Source organism: Carassius auratus, chromosome 27, assembly GCF_003368295.1.
Source record: "Carassius auratus strain Wakin chromosome 27, ASM336829v1, whole genome shotgun sequence".
Lineage (NCBI taxonomy): Eukaryota > Metazoa > Chordata > Actinopteri > Cypriniformes > Cyprinidae > Carassius > Carassius auratus.
The window spans coordinates 1,183,179-1,199,056 of NC_039269.1; the positions used below are offsets into that span (position 1 = coordinate 1,183,179).

Consider the following 15,878-nt stretch of genomic DNA (forward strand, 5'->3'; position numbering starts at 1 on the left):
TAAGCAAATCACACTTCTACACCATTTATTAGTCAATAAATGTTGATTTAAATATCCTTTAAATAAATAAAAAAAAATTATCTTAACATTAGAAACTAATCTACCATTAATGAAGAATGAACATTTTGTATTTTATTAACTAAAAACATTATTTTTACATAAGATGATTGTGTAGCTAATGCATTTACTGATGTTAAAGTTGATGCGATCTTATTATAATATATATTTTTTTCGATTATTTTGAAAGTTTCATGGTTACGAAGTAATTAAATTTCATTTACATGACATGCAATTTTGGATTGTTTGTAGAAATTAAATTTATAAAAACAAATGATTTGTAATTTATTTTCTGCCTAACCACAGGATGCACAAATTGTGAAAGAGAATACAAGTATAACTAATTAAATGGCACTAATTAATACATAATCTGATTACATAATGCATGACGGCCTTACGTTGGTTACATTGAAAATACATTTTTCCAGTGTTTACAGTAAATAAAGGCACTTGAAACAATAAGGCACGTGATCAGAAACAATGGACCAGATTTTTCTCTCTTTTGTTTTACTGCACAATTCGTACATGCTGTCTGAACTGAACTGAAAGAACACAATACTAGGCAGCGTGGGATAACTCAGATAAACAAAAAAGGGGAAAAAAATACATGCCAGTGTTAGGACATTTGGAGCAGACAAGTTAGAATGAGAAAATGAACATCAACAGAGACGAAAGCTTTTAATTTCAGTGATAACTAGGGTTGTAATCCAAAAAGAAAGAAAAAATATATCCAATGTTTCCATTCATTTAAAAGTATTTTGTCTTATACAATATAAACCTCTGCATCAAATACCAATTCAATTTAGACACCCTTTAAAAGAGTAAGGGTTGAAGATGATTTTTACAGGTTATATATATATATATATCTTTATATACATATAGTCATAAGTTATTCTTCTCATACAAAAAGAGAAAAGTTTATACTTTATCCCCCTCACAAAAGAAGGAAAAAAGGGGCAAAGTAATTCAAGCTCCTTACCCACCCAGTGTACCCCACAAGTGCGATCCCCTCCCCTGCCATTGACCCATCCTTCCGAAATGATTAATTCCTTTCCACATGCATGTCTCAACAGGTCACAGTCCATCCATGTTTGCTCTTAACCAGCTAAATCCAAATAATGCCAAAGAACAGATACCATTTTTATGAAAAATGGATTGTGAGGGCTTAGCCTTTCTCTGGCAAACACGGGACATCCTGCTACATTTGATCCTCGCCATATAATTGGGCAAAGATCTCGAGGATGAGTATTTAAGCAAAAGACACTGGAAGAAATACGTATTCAACAAATCACTGGCTCTGAGCACCATCATCATCTTTGCTCTCAATTTTTACGGGAAAGGGTGGAGAAGACGACGACAGTCCATAGAGAGCTACATTTTTAACCATTAGGAATTTCTCCACCCAAGTGCAAGTACAAAAACAAAAGAGCTGGTGTCAAATCTGTATTCAATTTAAAAGTCCACAGTAAATTTGGGGAATTGCAGGGCAAAAAAATTACTAAATTAGCAAAATTAACACATTTAATCCAAGTATTGCATGCCTCCTAAGCACACACTCGTCTTAGAGATTCAAAACTTAAAGCAGATCCCTGATTAAAGTGCAATCAGTAGCATTGGAGGGAGAGAATAGAGCAAAACAGCCAGCTCTGGAACCAGATTAAGCAGCTCTGGTTCATCTTCTGTGTCTTCAGTCAGATCTAAGAGGGCACGATTGACCTCAAGAAAATTTGCTGTATCTGGCTTCAGCAAACACACACACACACACACATAGGAGAAGAGATCAAACACAAGACAGTATCGGACAGACAGACGGTCCATGACAGTCTATCACTGTGAAGAACAAAGATTGCATTCCAAAAATAACAAACGTCAGCTCAGTCTTACGTGGAGACATAAGCAGTTCAGATCACTGGAGAAAACTGATGAGGCCAGTAAATGATGGTGCTGGTTTTTAGAACTAGTAACACTCATTCTCTCAGTAATGAGCATAAGGGCCGGCTTTGAGTGTCCGTAATGTCCTGTCATGCTGCAAACACACATCGCTGTGAAAGAAAAGCTTCCAATGGGACTGGATACTACAGCACAGATGAAAAAAATCCTCTTCTGGCCTCATGACTACTGTTTCGAAAATTTGTGGTTGTTGATAAACTAAGGCAGAAAAAGAGTAGAGGTGATATATCTCGATCACCAGCTGTATTCTTCTTTTTGATATGCTGTAAAACTGGGAATGAAATGTGCCTGTGTCCATGTTCTTGTAAAATCGGAGTTGTTAACTGCATATGTGGTTGCAAATATATCAAAAATATGAATCTCATTATCAGTTCTTCCACTAGTGATGTCATTTGTGTGTGTGTGGAGCATAAAGCCAGATTTCTGTCATTTCCCTCTCCCTCACACTGTGTGTATGTATATATAAAGCTGTGTGTGTGTGTTTGTTGCTGGCCTTTCAGTGTCTATTTGTGTACCAGTGGGTTACTAGTATGTATGTGCTTAAATATATGTTGTGTGTGTGTGTGTGGGTGGGTGTGTGGCTCAGGAGGACATGCACTGCACATGGTCTGGCCCTCCTTCTTCTTCATCAGAGGAATCTGGCGAGCTCCAGGATTCGTCTGTGTCGCCCTCTCCTCCCTCCCCTCGCCGGGCCTACAAGGGGCAAAACATTGAGAAGCTATCAGTGTATAGTTTTTTTTTTTTAAATGGCTATGAAGAGATCAGCTCATGTAGGATGAGGTTATGTTCTTATTTTGAGTTAAACCAATAGTTTGAAGAAGCATTGCGAGGATATTCTATTTTTAGTTTGAAAACGCATCAATAGTAGGCTAAGTGTAGGAGGGAACAAAAACGCTACCATTTGAGTGATTTCAGTTTTAGATAGCAGCATGTCGCTTTGCACAAAGTAGAAAGTAATGCATCTTCAATACATAGAAATGAACTGGACTACATATTGGTAATGAAATTAATAATGAATTATCCTGGAATGCAAGTTCTCACCCGCTGAGGTCTTCGGTTTCTCATGTGTCTCATTAGGAACCAGAGGAGCTGTGTGTCATACTGGTCTCCATGACGAACGCTGTCTTCATCCCGTTCTCGCTTGTTCTTCTTCATTACCTGAATAGCCATGATAAAATATAAAACATTTGTTTTATTCCCTTTACCAAAAATATTTATTCATCTGTTTAAGTTTGCACTCAAAGTTTGGATACAATTTTTGGGTTTTTTCAAAAGATATTTCTTCTAAACCATTTCACAATTTCTTAACCAAAAATGCAGTGAAAATACTATATACCATAATTTATTTATATGTGATGGCAGAGCTGAATTCTCTGTGTCACATGATTTGTCAGAAATCTAATATGGATATATGATCTTCGGATACCTTTTTGTTATCAATATTTTTGAGAAAACCATGATACCTTTTCAGGGATGCTTTCAATAAAAGAACAGCATTTATTTGAAATATTTTGTAAACGTAAAAGTATTTAATGCTACTTTCAATAAATTTAATGCATCCTTACTGAATAAAAAGTATACTTTTTTTTTATATATATATATAGATAATAGGCACAATATGTACTACCGTATTTTTCGGACTATAAGTCGCAACTGAGTATAAGTCGCATCAGTCCAAAAATACGTCATGATGAGGAAAAAAACATATAAGTCGCACTGGACTATAGAACCAAGAGAAAACATTACCATCTCTAGCCGCGAGAGGGCGCTCTATGTCTTCAGATTAGTCTACAGGAGCACTGAACAGCATAGAGCGCCCTCTCCCGGCTGGAGACGGTAATGTTTTCTATTGGTTCATGTCAAATTAATTTTGATAAATAAGTCGCACCTGACTATAAGTCGCAGGACCAGCCAAACTATGAGTTAAGTACTTAAGTTAAGTGCGACTTATAGTCCGTAAAGTACGGTATATGTATAAAGTATACCTCTTTAAGTCCCTTTAGTGTTGTGGGATTCTCAGCAGTGGGCGCCCATAACTTCACATCATGGTCCAATCCACTGGTTGCTAAACCTGGAAGATGAGGATGTGGCTCCAGGCAGTTCACCTTAACAAAGAAAAGGAGTATTATTTACATAAGATTTTTTAAAACTGGAAGTTCAATGATAAAATTTAGTGATGTTATAGTGTCTTACCACTCCTCCCCGGTCTCCCTCCATAAACTGAACCACACGAGCAGAGTTCTTATCCCACAGGTAGATGTGTCCACAGTCACTGCCACTGACAACAAACTCACTACAGGGACCGTAAAAGTTAACTCCCTTCACTGACAACAGCAGATGGAATAAGAAAAAATGGGGCAAGGATTTAGAACTGGATTTTAAATTGGTTATAACAGGCATGCAAATTGTAACGCAAGCACTATACTGCAATGAAATCATAGAAAGTACCTGTAGCATTGTTGCGGTGACCCTTGTATCTCCTGCGGTAATCTGCTCCATCACTGTGGCTGGAGTCAAAAAGGTAAATGTCCTCATCATTGTAACTTGCCAGCAGTTCTGAAAGACAGTTCAACAATGACACACTTTGAATATTGCCACAACAAACCATGTAAAGCATGCAACCATACAAGAATAACGTTCTGAGAGTTTTAAATGTAGATATTACCTGTGCCGTCATGGCTGTACACTAAACAGGTGATATTTGTTTTGGACTCGCTGGACACCAAGTGAGAGGGACAAAACTTCTTCAGCACACCATTATTATCATGTTCATTTATTTTTCTCTGGTCATAGATCCTGTCATATAAGGAGAGGAAGAGAGAGAAACAGTGAATGATGCAGGGCAATAGTCGCTTTGGAGAAACAACTGTAACAAGTATAAAGTCTGACAGCTGTATCAGAAGCAGCTTGTGATAAAGACAACAGCATGGCTTTCTGTGTAAAGGAGGTGACATATCAGCGATGATCTTTTTCTCACCTGACATACTGGTCTCTACCACCCACAGCAAAGTGGTGTGTGTTGGCTGGATTCACGAAAATGGTGTACAGCCCCACCTTCTTTTCACCTTCCTTCACCACTACCAGTTTGCTGAGAGATAAAGAAAAAGATTGGTTAACATGATATGCTTCACATACAACAAAAGTATGAAATGTATCCAATTAATCACACTATGTACTACGGCTGCACAATTATGACAAAAATCATAATTGCTGATTATTCCCTTGAAACTGTAATTATTAATTACGATTATCAGAATTTACACTGAATGATGCTTATACCATTTTTTGATGCAACTGCATGCCATATTTTTATATGAAAATAAACAATCTGGATTAGTTTCTTTAAATTATATAGACTTACAGACTTTGAATGATTAATTGCCGCTTTGAAAGATTACGTAATAGCGGCAACCATAATTGTAATTGAGATAAGAAATTTGATTAATTGTGCAGCCCTGCTATGTACTATCTACTCTAACAGCAATCTTACCTAGATGAATTAAATAACATTTTTATAAGTTTGAATGTAAAGAGATGCCAGTAATGTTTTTGGGATCAAATGAGGAAGAATCTGATTGTTAAAACATTATTATTTATCTAAGGAAACAAACCATTGTTTGTTTCTTTCTACAGCAGTTGTTCTTCTACTGTTTTTATTTTTGTAGCATAGAAAAGAAAATATGAGAAGAGGGAAACAGGATTGCAAGCTAGAATATCAAACACATTCATTTTTAGGCTGCAGGATAAAAGTATGTCTAAAAAAAACAATACAAAAATAACAATCAGGGCTGATTGTAGGATTTCTAGGAGCTAAGTATGAGCTGTTTTTATAGCAAGTGTAAAAAGAGATCACAAAAGATATTTTTAAGAGTAAGCCTCAAAGTGGGTCTATTGCTCTAAACCATTAATAAAACAGAATTCTAACAAAGGCTACATTCATTTGATCACAAATACAGTAATATTATGAAATAAATTGTCTATATGAATATATTTTAAAAATGCAATTTCATTCTGTGATGGCAAAGCTGAATATTCAGTCTCCAGTCTTCAGTGTCACATCATCCTTCCAAACTGACTTGGTGCTCAAGATACATTTCTTATTAAATATTACTGTTGGAAACAGTTGTGGTGCTTAATATTTTTAAAGATAGATATTATTAAGGGCTAGGATATTTTTTCTGGATAGAAAGAACAGCATTTATTTGAAACTGAATTTTTTTGTAACATTATAAATGACTTTACTCAAGTTTTATCAATATAATAAATCTTTCCTGAATACAAGCGCTCATTGCTTTTTTTGGTCCACTTTTTTAGGCAAGCCATATTAGGACTGCACAATGAATCGAATTTCTAATTGCCATTACAATTTTGAGTGCCACAATTACGTAATCGTTCAAAGCAGCAATTAATCCACTTAGGTTATTGTGTGTGCGTAAGATGCTTCTCTACATGTTATCTTAAAGGTTTTTCCATTGCTTTAATATTAGTTTTAGTATAACACTACAATATCATTCATATTTTTACTTTTTTATCATTTAAAGAAGAAACCAATCTGATTTCTGTTTGACATTTGAGGATTAATACTATAAAAAAAGCACTAAATGTTTTTACGTTAGACTGTTTTCAGCTTGTGTATTTTCATATAAAAATACGGCATGCAGTCGCATCAAACAATGTAAATTATGATAATCTTAATTAATAATCGCAATTACAATTTCAGGGGAATAATCGACAATTATGATTTTTGTCATAATTGTGCAGCCCTAAGCCATATAATAACCTGTGACAAAAGCTTCCACTGACTCATCTAGCTGCTGACATAATTCTTTGTAGGATATCTAATCCTGCCCCAGCTCACTCGTGCCAATCTGCTGAAGTGCTTCTTTTCTTTCCCTTCGGCATTCTTAGGGCTGTTTGTGACATGTGCACTCACTTGGCAGGTCTGTCTAAACGCAGGTCAATGCCGAACACTACTGCATCTTCACCAGCGGAGAGGAAAGAGCAGGGAGAGTCTGGCTCCAGTGCAAGCTGAGAGAGAGTAAAAAGTATTCAATCACAAGCATTCCCATGTGACTCTTTTTATATCTTGTAATAAACCAATAAAACATATCAGTTGTGATATAATATATCAAAAAATGTTCTTTGTCTTTTCACCGCGACATGATTGAATGCTTGATTCTGATTGGGTGACAGATTTTCCAAGCTGTTTGGTTTGAGGTAACCACAGAACAAGCTAGTAGAGAACAATTAATATACATGCCAAATAACTTGAAACACCATGTAGTTATCATTATTTTTCAATAATCGGTCAGTCATAAATTATCTCTTCTAAATATACAATTAAACTAAACTTGTATGGTTGATCATACCTTATGAGCTGCACCTTTGTGCTGAGCCACTCTTTTGGTGTTCTTGCAACGCTGTGTGGCAGAAAGCTCAGCCACTCTGATCTGTCCATCTCGGGCACACATGGCCAAAGTGGAGTCACCACTGTTTGGGAGGAACTTTGCCTGGGGACAGAATAATAAATAATAAACATTTTAAAATCTTCTTCTGGACATCTGAAACTAAGATTTAACACCTCTCAAAAATCAATAAAATATATATGGAAATTAATTTTTTTGGCTAGGATGCATTGAATTGATCAAAAGTGACAGTGGAGACTTTGTTACAAAAAAAAAGAACATTTAAATAAATACTGTTCTTTTAAAGTTTCTAATAAAAAAGAAATCCTGAAAGAAATACTGTTTCCACAAAAATATTAGGCAGCACACGTTTTTTAAACATTAATAATAAGAACAGTTTCTTAACCAAATCAAGAAAACAGTTCTTGTTTGAAATTATATTTCCCAATATTATCCAATAAATGCAGCCTTGGGACGTCTTTCAAAACATTAAAAATTTACAAACCCCAAACCTTTGAACAGCAGTGTTAAAGTAGAGGTTAAAAGAAAAATGTTGCCAATAATGTTTGCCATCAGTGACTTTAAATTAGAAGCGCATTAGCAATGTCCCAATTCTGAATCAAAATGCAAAGATTTCAGAGCTCCAGATAACTGCAGTCAGCTGAACTGTACTTCTTCACCTGGAAGACATTGCTCTTATGTCCACTGTCAAACTCCAGCTCTGCCTTTCTGCTAGCCCAGTCCCAGATTACCACACGGAGGTCATCGCTACCGGAAGCCAGGCGGGTGCCAGAGGGGTTAAAGTGGAGGGTGTTCACGCAGCCCGTGTGTCTCTCCAGACGGCCCTGCAGTTCCAGCCTCTGCACTAGACCTCGCGCCCCACACACCCTCCTCACAAACCGATGCGAATCATGGCCGATCTCTCGGGCACGCAGTGACGGGACCGCGCGCCACGAAGGGCGACTCAAATTCTGCAGGTCTGCTCCCAGCCACGCTTCCATGGCTTGCTCATCTTCTTCCTCAGCATCCTCTTCCTCCTCGTCGTCTTCATCATCATCATCTGAACTGGAAGAGTGGCGAGTGGCTCCACCACCACTGGGTCGATTCCTCTTCCTGGCGGATCTCTTACTTTCATCTTTTCCCCTCTCTCTCTGCCATCCTCCCTCACTCTCTCTTTCTCCTTCTTCAGTGAGAGAGTACAGACCACTGCCATCCATGCTGTCGGTGTCCTCCTCTTCTCCTGGGCCCTGCTTCTGCTCAGAGTTTGCCAATGCTCTGTCCTGACTATCCTCACTTCCCTCTGGGACTGAACTCAAATTTGCTGTCAAGAGAAAATTTGAACAATTAGTGGAGCACTGCTTATTTACACATCCTGCTGTCAAGGTCACTCCAACATTATCTAAGATTCCATAACAGTTCATGATTTTAAGGTATGTTGGATGCATTAAAATGTTCAAAAGTGACAGTAAAGACACTTTAAACATTACAAAAGTATTCGATTTCAAACAAATGCTGCTGGTTTCCACAAAACTATTATGCAGCACAACTGTTTTCAACATCGATAATAAAAATAACATTTTTTTAAGCACCAGATAAGCATATTAGATGAATTCTAAAAGATTGTGTGACACTAGGTTTGCCATCACATTAATAAATTAAACTTATAAAATTCAAAAAATAAAATAGATTATTTTAAATGATAACAATATTTTACTACATTACTGGTCAAATAAATTGCATTCTTAGTGAGCACAAGAGATGTCTTTCAAAAGCATGAAACAAATCTTACGGACCACAAACTTATGAACAGCACTGTATATGACAGTTAGGAGTTATTTGTTTCTATACCTGAATCAGGACTGGTCTGGGCCTCTGGCGCTGAAGATGTATCTGCCTCGTCTCTTCCTTCTCCAGGTTCTGGATCATCAGAACCACCTGGTAAATCAAGCCCCATACATGTACATAAATGTTGTATTTTGCATTTGTATCACACTATTTTCAACTTTTGCTTACTTCGTGATTTACTTACCATTTGGGACACTGGATTTACCATCTGTATCGCACATTCTGTCTGACCGTCTCTTCTGATGGAAGAGACCCTATAAAAATAAAAGAGAAAATGGCTTGTTTCCATTAAACCACACACTGGATATTCACTAGATAACATTATTTTCAATACAAAAAAAAAATTGATTTGAGGGTACTGTTAAAGAAAGCTTGACAGATCGCTTAACGATGGTATTTCATATAGCAAATGATTACTAGATGTCTGATCAAAATGCTCACTACTGGAAAAAAACATTACTGCCATTTTGACAGGTGCTGGCCCCAGATAGTGACTGACAGGATCCCGGACATCAGCTAAAGATGGCAAAATAATCCTGCTTCTATAATAAATAGTTAGTAAACACATGTCTCTAATCGCAATACCCATGACATTACCTGGTACAGTAACACTTGAGTCCAACTGCAGACGACCCTTAGATTGCAGCTTATAAATCTTTGTGCATTAATGTTAATGCCACATAACTTAATAGTGCGCAGTAAACTGTCAGCGACTAGCTAATGTGCTAAGTTTAGCAATTGCTTTTGAGGCATTACCCTGGTCAAAAATAGAAAAGCTGCTGGCCAGTTTTGCAAGCGCACACGGATGTTGGCAGCAGGCAAGTAAGTTCTGCAGTTTGAACAAAGAGAGATATATTCTTAAGATTACAAAAACGTCCCGACTAGGAAATACGGTGTAACGTGTCGTGCAGGAAAAACACAAGCTCAACACGTCAGTTACGGATATGTTACGAGTGCTGACTCGAGCTGACAACATGTAAACATTGGTCGTTGCGAGAAAATGGAGAGCTAACTAGCGGTGGTGTTACCTCTACTGTAGGCCTAAAGTCTCCGCACTTGTTAATCCTCTGCGCAGATTTCCCTTCCTTCACCTTCGAGTCAAGCGCAAACAAAAGCTCGACACATTAGTAAGATGTGTCCTCAACACACTCACGCATTGGCGATCCAAAAAACCCCGCAGTTTTAGGTCACGTTTTTGGTCGTGACTGCAGTGTTTATGTTTTGGCTGATCTGCTTCGTTAGGACTTCTGTTTTTTCTTTCTCTTTTCTTTTTTTCTCTCTTTCTTTTTCCGGCAAGAGGCTCGTTCTCCGGAAGTAACGTTAGGTCTAGATTCACAAACAAAGCGGCGCTTAATGTGACACTACACACTGATAACTGTGATACATTATGTTCACATTAAAAAATAAATACACACACTACACACGCACACACACACACACACACAAATAATAATTTAATATTGATTATGAATACGCCATTTACATTTATAATTATCATAATGAAATCAAAATACAACATTACACATTTATAATAAGAAGAATAATTCGAAAACGATTACAGATTTATTATTATTTTTGTCGTTGTTGTTGTTAGGCTATGATTATTACACCAACTGCATATTGACCATCAGTAATAAAAACAGCCTATTAATTCCGCTAAAAGTGTGGCTCAGTGTCTGACCATATCTATATTATATATTGATATTATGTACCACATTCTATGGTTGATACAGATAAAAATATTGCCCAATATCTGATCATATTTAATTTTATTTTCAAAATAATATTGAACTTTTTTTATTATTAATTATGCCTAATAATCAAGAACAAAAATAATAATAAAAACAATTCAACATTTCATTAATAAAAACATTCAAATGTATTATTATTCTAGTACACTGACCAGAGAGAGAGAGAGAGAGAGAGAGAGAGAGGGAGGGAGAGAGAGGGAGAGAGAGCGAGAGCAGGGGGGTGTTTTTCGGGATGAGAGATGGAGATTCAGTTCTCTGCATAATATTCTCGGTTCAGTTGTTCTGACATAATTTTAAAGCACTCGAACAAAGAACTGAAATTTCGATTAATTTTTTTAAGTCGCGTTACAAATTATCCCGCGAACGAAAAACGACATTCGACTTCTCTCAGAACTATGAGTGAGGTAAGTGTTCATTTGTTATTTTTATAAAGTATAAAAGTAAAAAAGTATAAACGTATAAACATCTATAACAGTACGTTCAAGGTAAATATATTCTTTGTTGAGGCAAAAAAAAATAAAAATAAAAATAAAAGGATCAGGTAGCCTAAATTCAATAAAATATCAGATTGCTTAGCTGTCTAGCTACCTCCAATTTCTCATCAGTAAAGATTCGAAATATAAAAGGGTTGTGTTTACATCTTTACTAAAAAGAAATTAGAGGTGGGTTTAACTAATATGCCATCTACTCTTTGTACATTTTACAAATTTTACATTTTACAATGATTTTTACTCAATGAGAAAATTTAAATCCTTAGATTTTCCTGATTTAAAATGAAAGTGTGGTGCTTTACATTCTTTTGTGTGTCCCATTAATTGGCAATTAATAAGAGGCTCATGGGAGCCTGACCTTGCTGATATGAGCTTGGCTAATTAGCAGATGGAGATTGTGCCGTGAGGCTCGTGTGTATCACTGATTTGTGAGAGTGAAAATAAAGAGCTGGCTGAGGTAATGTAGCAGAGGAGAAGTAATAGCCAACGCACTGGGAGCCAGCTGGCTGAATGGGATCTTTCCCCCTCATCATCATGTCTTTTAAGTGTGAAAGCCAAAAGTGTGAAAAGTCTTACCTCAATAATACTCATATAACCTACTTTTGGGAAATTGTAAGACAGAAAATAAACAACAGAATGGCATATAGCCTACCAAGAAAACAAAATCTCCTGAGACAAAATTTGTCATGGATTTTATCTGACAGCTCAGAAAGTGGTAGATGTATGCTTTAAATACTACTAGAGAGAGGAAGACAAGGCAAGTTCAGAGTTAGGGTAAGGTGAAAAGGTTCTTTCTTTCCCAAAAAAAGGTGGGGGGGGGGGAGGGATTATAGAGGGAGGGCTGCAGAGATTTGCATTTGAAAGAGTCCCTTGCAGCAAGAGAGTGGATAATATGTGTATATGTGTGTGTGTTTAGGCAATGTCCTATTTCCTTCTCTCTTGAAGATATTTTGTGCTTTACAGAAACTGTAAGAAGTATTTGCAGTATATTAACTGCTAAAAGCAAATATTACAGATTTTCTCAGGTTAACTAACAATTAATTGCTGAAAGTTCACATTAAAGTGATGCACGAAATACATGAATTAATTGACACCTTTTGAATATCAGTGTCTATATCAATAACTCAAATCTAGGGCATCATCTCAAGGCAAATTTTTTTTGGAATTGAAAAAGCAAGGGCACTGATATACTGAATGCATTTTGGCCTCAAGTTGTTTACTCGCGCTGTGCGCATTGAAAAGGCAACATAAGGATTGTCACGGATTTTAACTTCAGCAAAAATACAAATGCACACTTTTATTTAACCTATTTCAAACCGATACACATGAACCTCATGAAAGCTCAACTAAAAATGTCAACAAGGATAAATTAATTATATATATATATATATATATATATATATATATATATATATATATATATATATACACACACACACACACACACACACACACATACACACACATACACACACTAAGCTTGCATGTTGTGGCGATCCTCTCCAGGGCTGAGTGCCACTGTTCCAGATTGCACGCAGAATTGAAAAAGGAGGATTAAACCGATGGGGATTAAGGGGTCTTTATCGCTTACTATCCTAATACATGACTCAGAAAGCACATATCAGCTTTTAATTTAATGGCAGACCACATAAAAATTCACAAATGTTGTTTTATTTATACTGCATCATGTTTGACTGCTTTCACAACAACATATCTGAAAGTTGCCATCTCTTTCCTGCAGAACAGTTCATCTGATCCTCCCAACAGCACTCAGGGGCCCACTGCAGATAAAAAAGGTGTGTTTATGCGTTTCCTTACACCATGTTTGAATTCTTTATAATTAACATCTGGAAAATGCCTCCATGTTTTGTGCTCCGCCAGAACTGTATGGTTACATAAGGCCAGGTTTATATTTGTACAAATATAAGTGTAGCCTACCACAAAACAGATGTCTACCAGTCCAGTCTGATTGTTATCTGTTTTTAAAATTTTTATCATAAAAGATCAGTTCAGTTCTCTCTCTCTTAACAAAAAAGCATACATGCATACCCACGAGAAGTGAAGCACGCATTTACTCTAGAGACCGTTCTTTATTGCATATCTAGTGGATGTTGGTTATTCCCATAAGGTCAGGGTATATTCAGCTGACTTACCCTTTCATCTCACCAAAGCCCTGATGTTGCAAACTGCATCAGCTAATTAAATGAGCTCATAATAACTTAAAAGAATATTTCATCTAAGAAGATAGTTTAAAGTATGATTCAGCTGGTTTTGACCTTGTATGACTTGTCGGCATGATATATTATATCTGTTTCCTTCTTTTCAAGACAATTCAAGCTTTAAAAAAATCATTATGGGGTTTTACTGGTATATAGTTGTAGAAAAAGGTGATAAAATGCTAACTAATTTCCAGGTTTTGGCCCTAAAAAATACATAATTTCTACGTATCCCTACATATCAATTTATAATGCAAGAAAATATTTTAACATCGAAACAAATAGACACTTCAGTTTATGTTCTGATAAGAGATATTAGAATGGTTGCATATTTTACAGTTCTGTGGTATGAAAATGCATAAACTATTTATGTAACAGGATTTATCCTGAATTAGGACACACTGACTTCAAAAATGTAAGAAATCCTTTTACTATGTCATTGACATTGTCAGTGTTTCTATGTCATGTGCCCCTCAGCCCCCCAGGAGAAACCGGCGGACAAAGCGGCGATGAACCCTACACAAGAACCTGAAGAAGAGATTGACATTGATCTGGATGCTCCAGAGACAGAAAAGGCAGCTTTGGCAATACAGAGTCAGTTCAGACGCTTCCAGAAGAAAAAGAAGTAGAAAAGGGGACAATGAACGAAAGGTTCAGTGCAGAGGACACAAAACAAAAAAAAACCTTCTGCAATATTGGAAATGGAAAGAGATTTAATAAGGAACAGACAGAGAAAAGGGAAACGTCAAGTGTGGGTGGGAAATTAGGGGTTTGGAAAACAAATGATAGCCCTGTGGCATCAGCATGCTGGGTTGATTAGAGTTTAGGACATTCACTTTAAAAGACATTGCAGATTTTAGTCTCGTTGTATTTGTCTAAATTTGTCTCCATCATTTCTCTCCTCTTCTGTAGACATAAAGGTAGGAGTGTGTTACTGACATGCACAATAAACGTTTAGCATTTAACAATATCAGTATATTTAGTATATCATTGCCGTAATTGATATAAATGCAAGAGTTCAAAGGGCAGTAATGATCAAATGGTGTACTGCATCTACAGTAAAACACGCTGGTGTGAATTAGCATAGATATGAAGTAGATTAGTTGTAAATGTATTCTTAGAGGTAGCTCTTTTTGTCTTTCAAAATGATGAGTGTTTAAAAAAATAAAGCAATCTCTGTAACACCATTATCAGTTTAGCATTAGTTAACTACATTGACATGGACTAACAGTTAATTGCTTCTAATGCATTTATTAATCTTAGTTAATGTTAAGACATTATTAAAAGCATTAACAAAGATTAATAATTATAGTAACAAAGGAACTGCTCGCTATAATTGGTGCTACCAAAATGTCTTTATATCAACTGCAGACCAAACAATAATTATTTGATAACAGAAAAAAATATAATAACCTGACATTTACAGAAGAATTAGCAAAAGCAATATCTTAACATATTTCTGCATTTTTGACAGGTATTTAATCCAGGCATTGTGTAAAATGAAGTCGCTTGTTAATTTAAAATGTATCCATATTCATGCAATTGTCCTTGAAACACATGTGAAACAGGCAAAGTATAATTTTTTTTACTCAATTTAATGTATTTTACTGGCTAATTAAATTAAAGTCACATCATATCCAATTAAATTAGCATAATGCCTTTAATTCTTGCTTTATTGCCAGTTGCAGGCTTACAGCGAGATCCTTGAATTTTTGGCGAGTCAAATGAAGATGCTTATCAAGGAAAGTGTACCATTTGATCTATTTTAAGTGTCTTTCTCCTTCCCCTATAATTAAAGCGGTCTCTACAGATATCTCAGAATAGCTCATAATAATGAGAGCAGTCTATAGACACTCATGATTATCTTACAGTTAATGGGACAAATGATGTCTGTAATTGCATTGAGACAGATGTGATGAAAATTATATCTGTGTTTGATCGTTTTCAAATAGTTGCTAGCAATTCATTAAATGATTACAAGTTATTATTCTGTGTTTTATATAAAGGATGACACATTTTACACATATTAGACAGTTATCTTGTCCCGTATTGCTCTCTACTTCTTTTCCTGCGTGTGCTATGTTTGCTTGAGTGCTCTAACCCACACTTGTTTCTTTTTTCTCCGTGTGACTCAGTCTAAAATATATATTTCAATAGCAAGAA

At 36.1% G+C, this 15,878-nt stretch overlaps 2 protein-coding genes across 3 annotated transcripts; one reads left to right on the plus strand and one right to left on the minus strand.

Moving 5' to 3' along the window:
* Window positions 1-229: 229 nt before the first annotated feature.
* LOC113045000 (DDB1- and CUL4-associated factor 8-like) lies at window positions 230-10,582 on the minus strand. 2 transcript variants are annotated; one of them, XM_026205089.1, is made up of 13 exons: window positions 10,286-10,582; window positions 9,442-9,511; window positions 9,261-9,347; window positions 8,093-8,733; window positions 7,377-7,517; window positions 6,941-7,035; window positions 4,985-5,095; window positions 4,673-4,803; window positions 4,456-4,563; window positions 4,201-4,331; window positions 3,993-4,112; window positions 3,049-3,165; window positions 230-2,700 (listed from the first exon to the last, which is right to left on the minus strand). In XM_026205089.1, exons 2-13 carry the CDS (start codon window positions 9,476-9,478, stop codon window positions 2,590-2,592), a joined length of 1,830 nt encoding a protein of 609 aa, XP_026060874.1. In that variant the 5' UTR covers window positions 9,479-9,511; window positions 10,286-10,582; the 3' UTR covers window positions 230-2,589. The 2 variants fall into 2 exon arrangements, with proteins under 2 accessions (XP_026060874.1, XP_026060875.1); XM_026205090.1 differs by lacking the exon at window positions 10,286-10,582 and adding an exon at window positions 9,855-10,042.
* A 626-nt stretch (window positions 10,583-11,208) lies between these two features.
* Window positions 11,209-14,905, plus strand: LOC113045001 (Purkinje cell protein 4-like protein 1). Its single transcript, XM_026205092.1, has 3 exons — window positions 11,209-11,412; window positions 13,241-13,295; window positions 14,193-14,905. The coding sequence occupies exons 1-3, from the start codon at window positions 11,404-11,406 to the stop codon at window positions 14,342-14,344; spliced, it is 216 nt and encodes a 71-aa protein (XP_026060877.1). The 5' UTR covers window positions 11,209-11,403; the 3' UTR covers window positions 14,345-14,905.
* The last annotated feature ends 973 nt before the right edge of the window (window positions 14,906-15,878 follow it).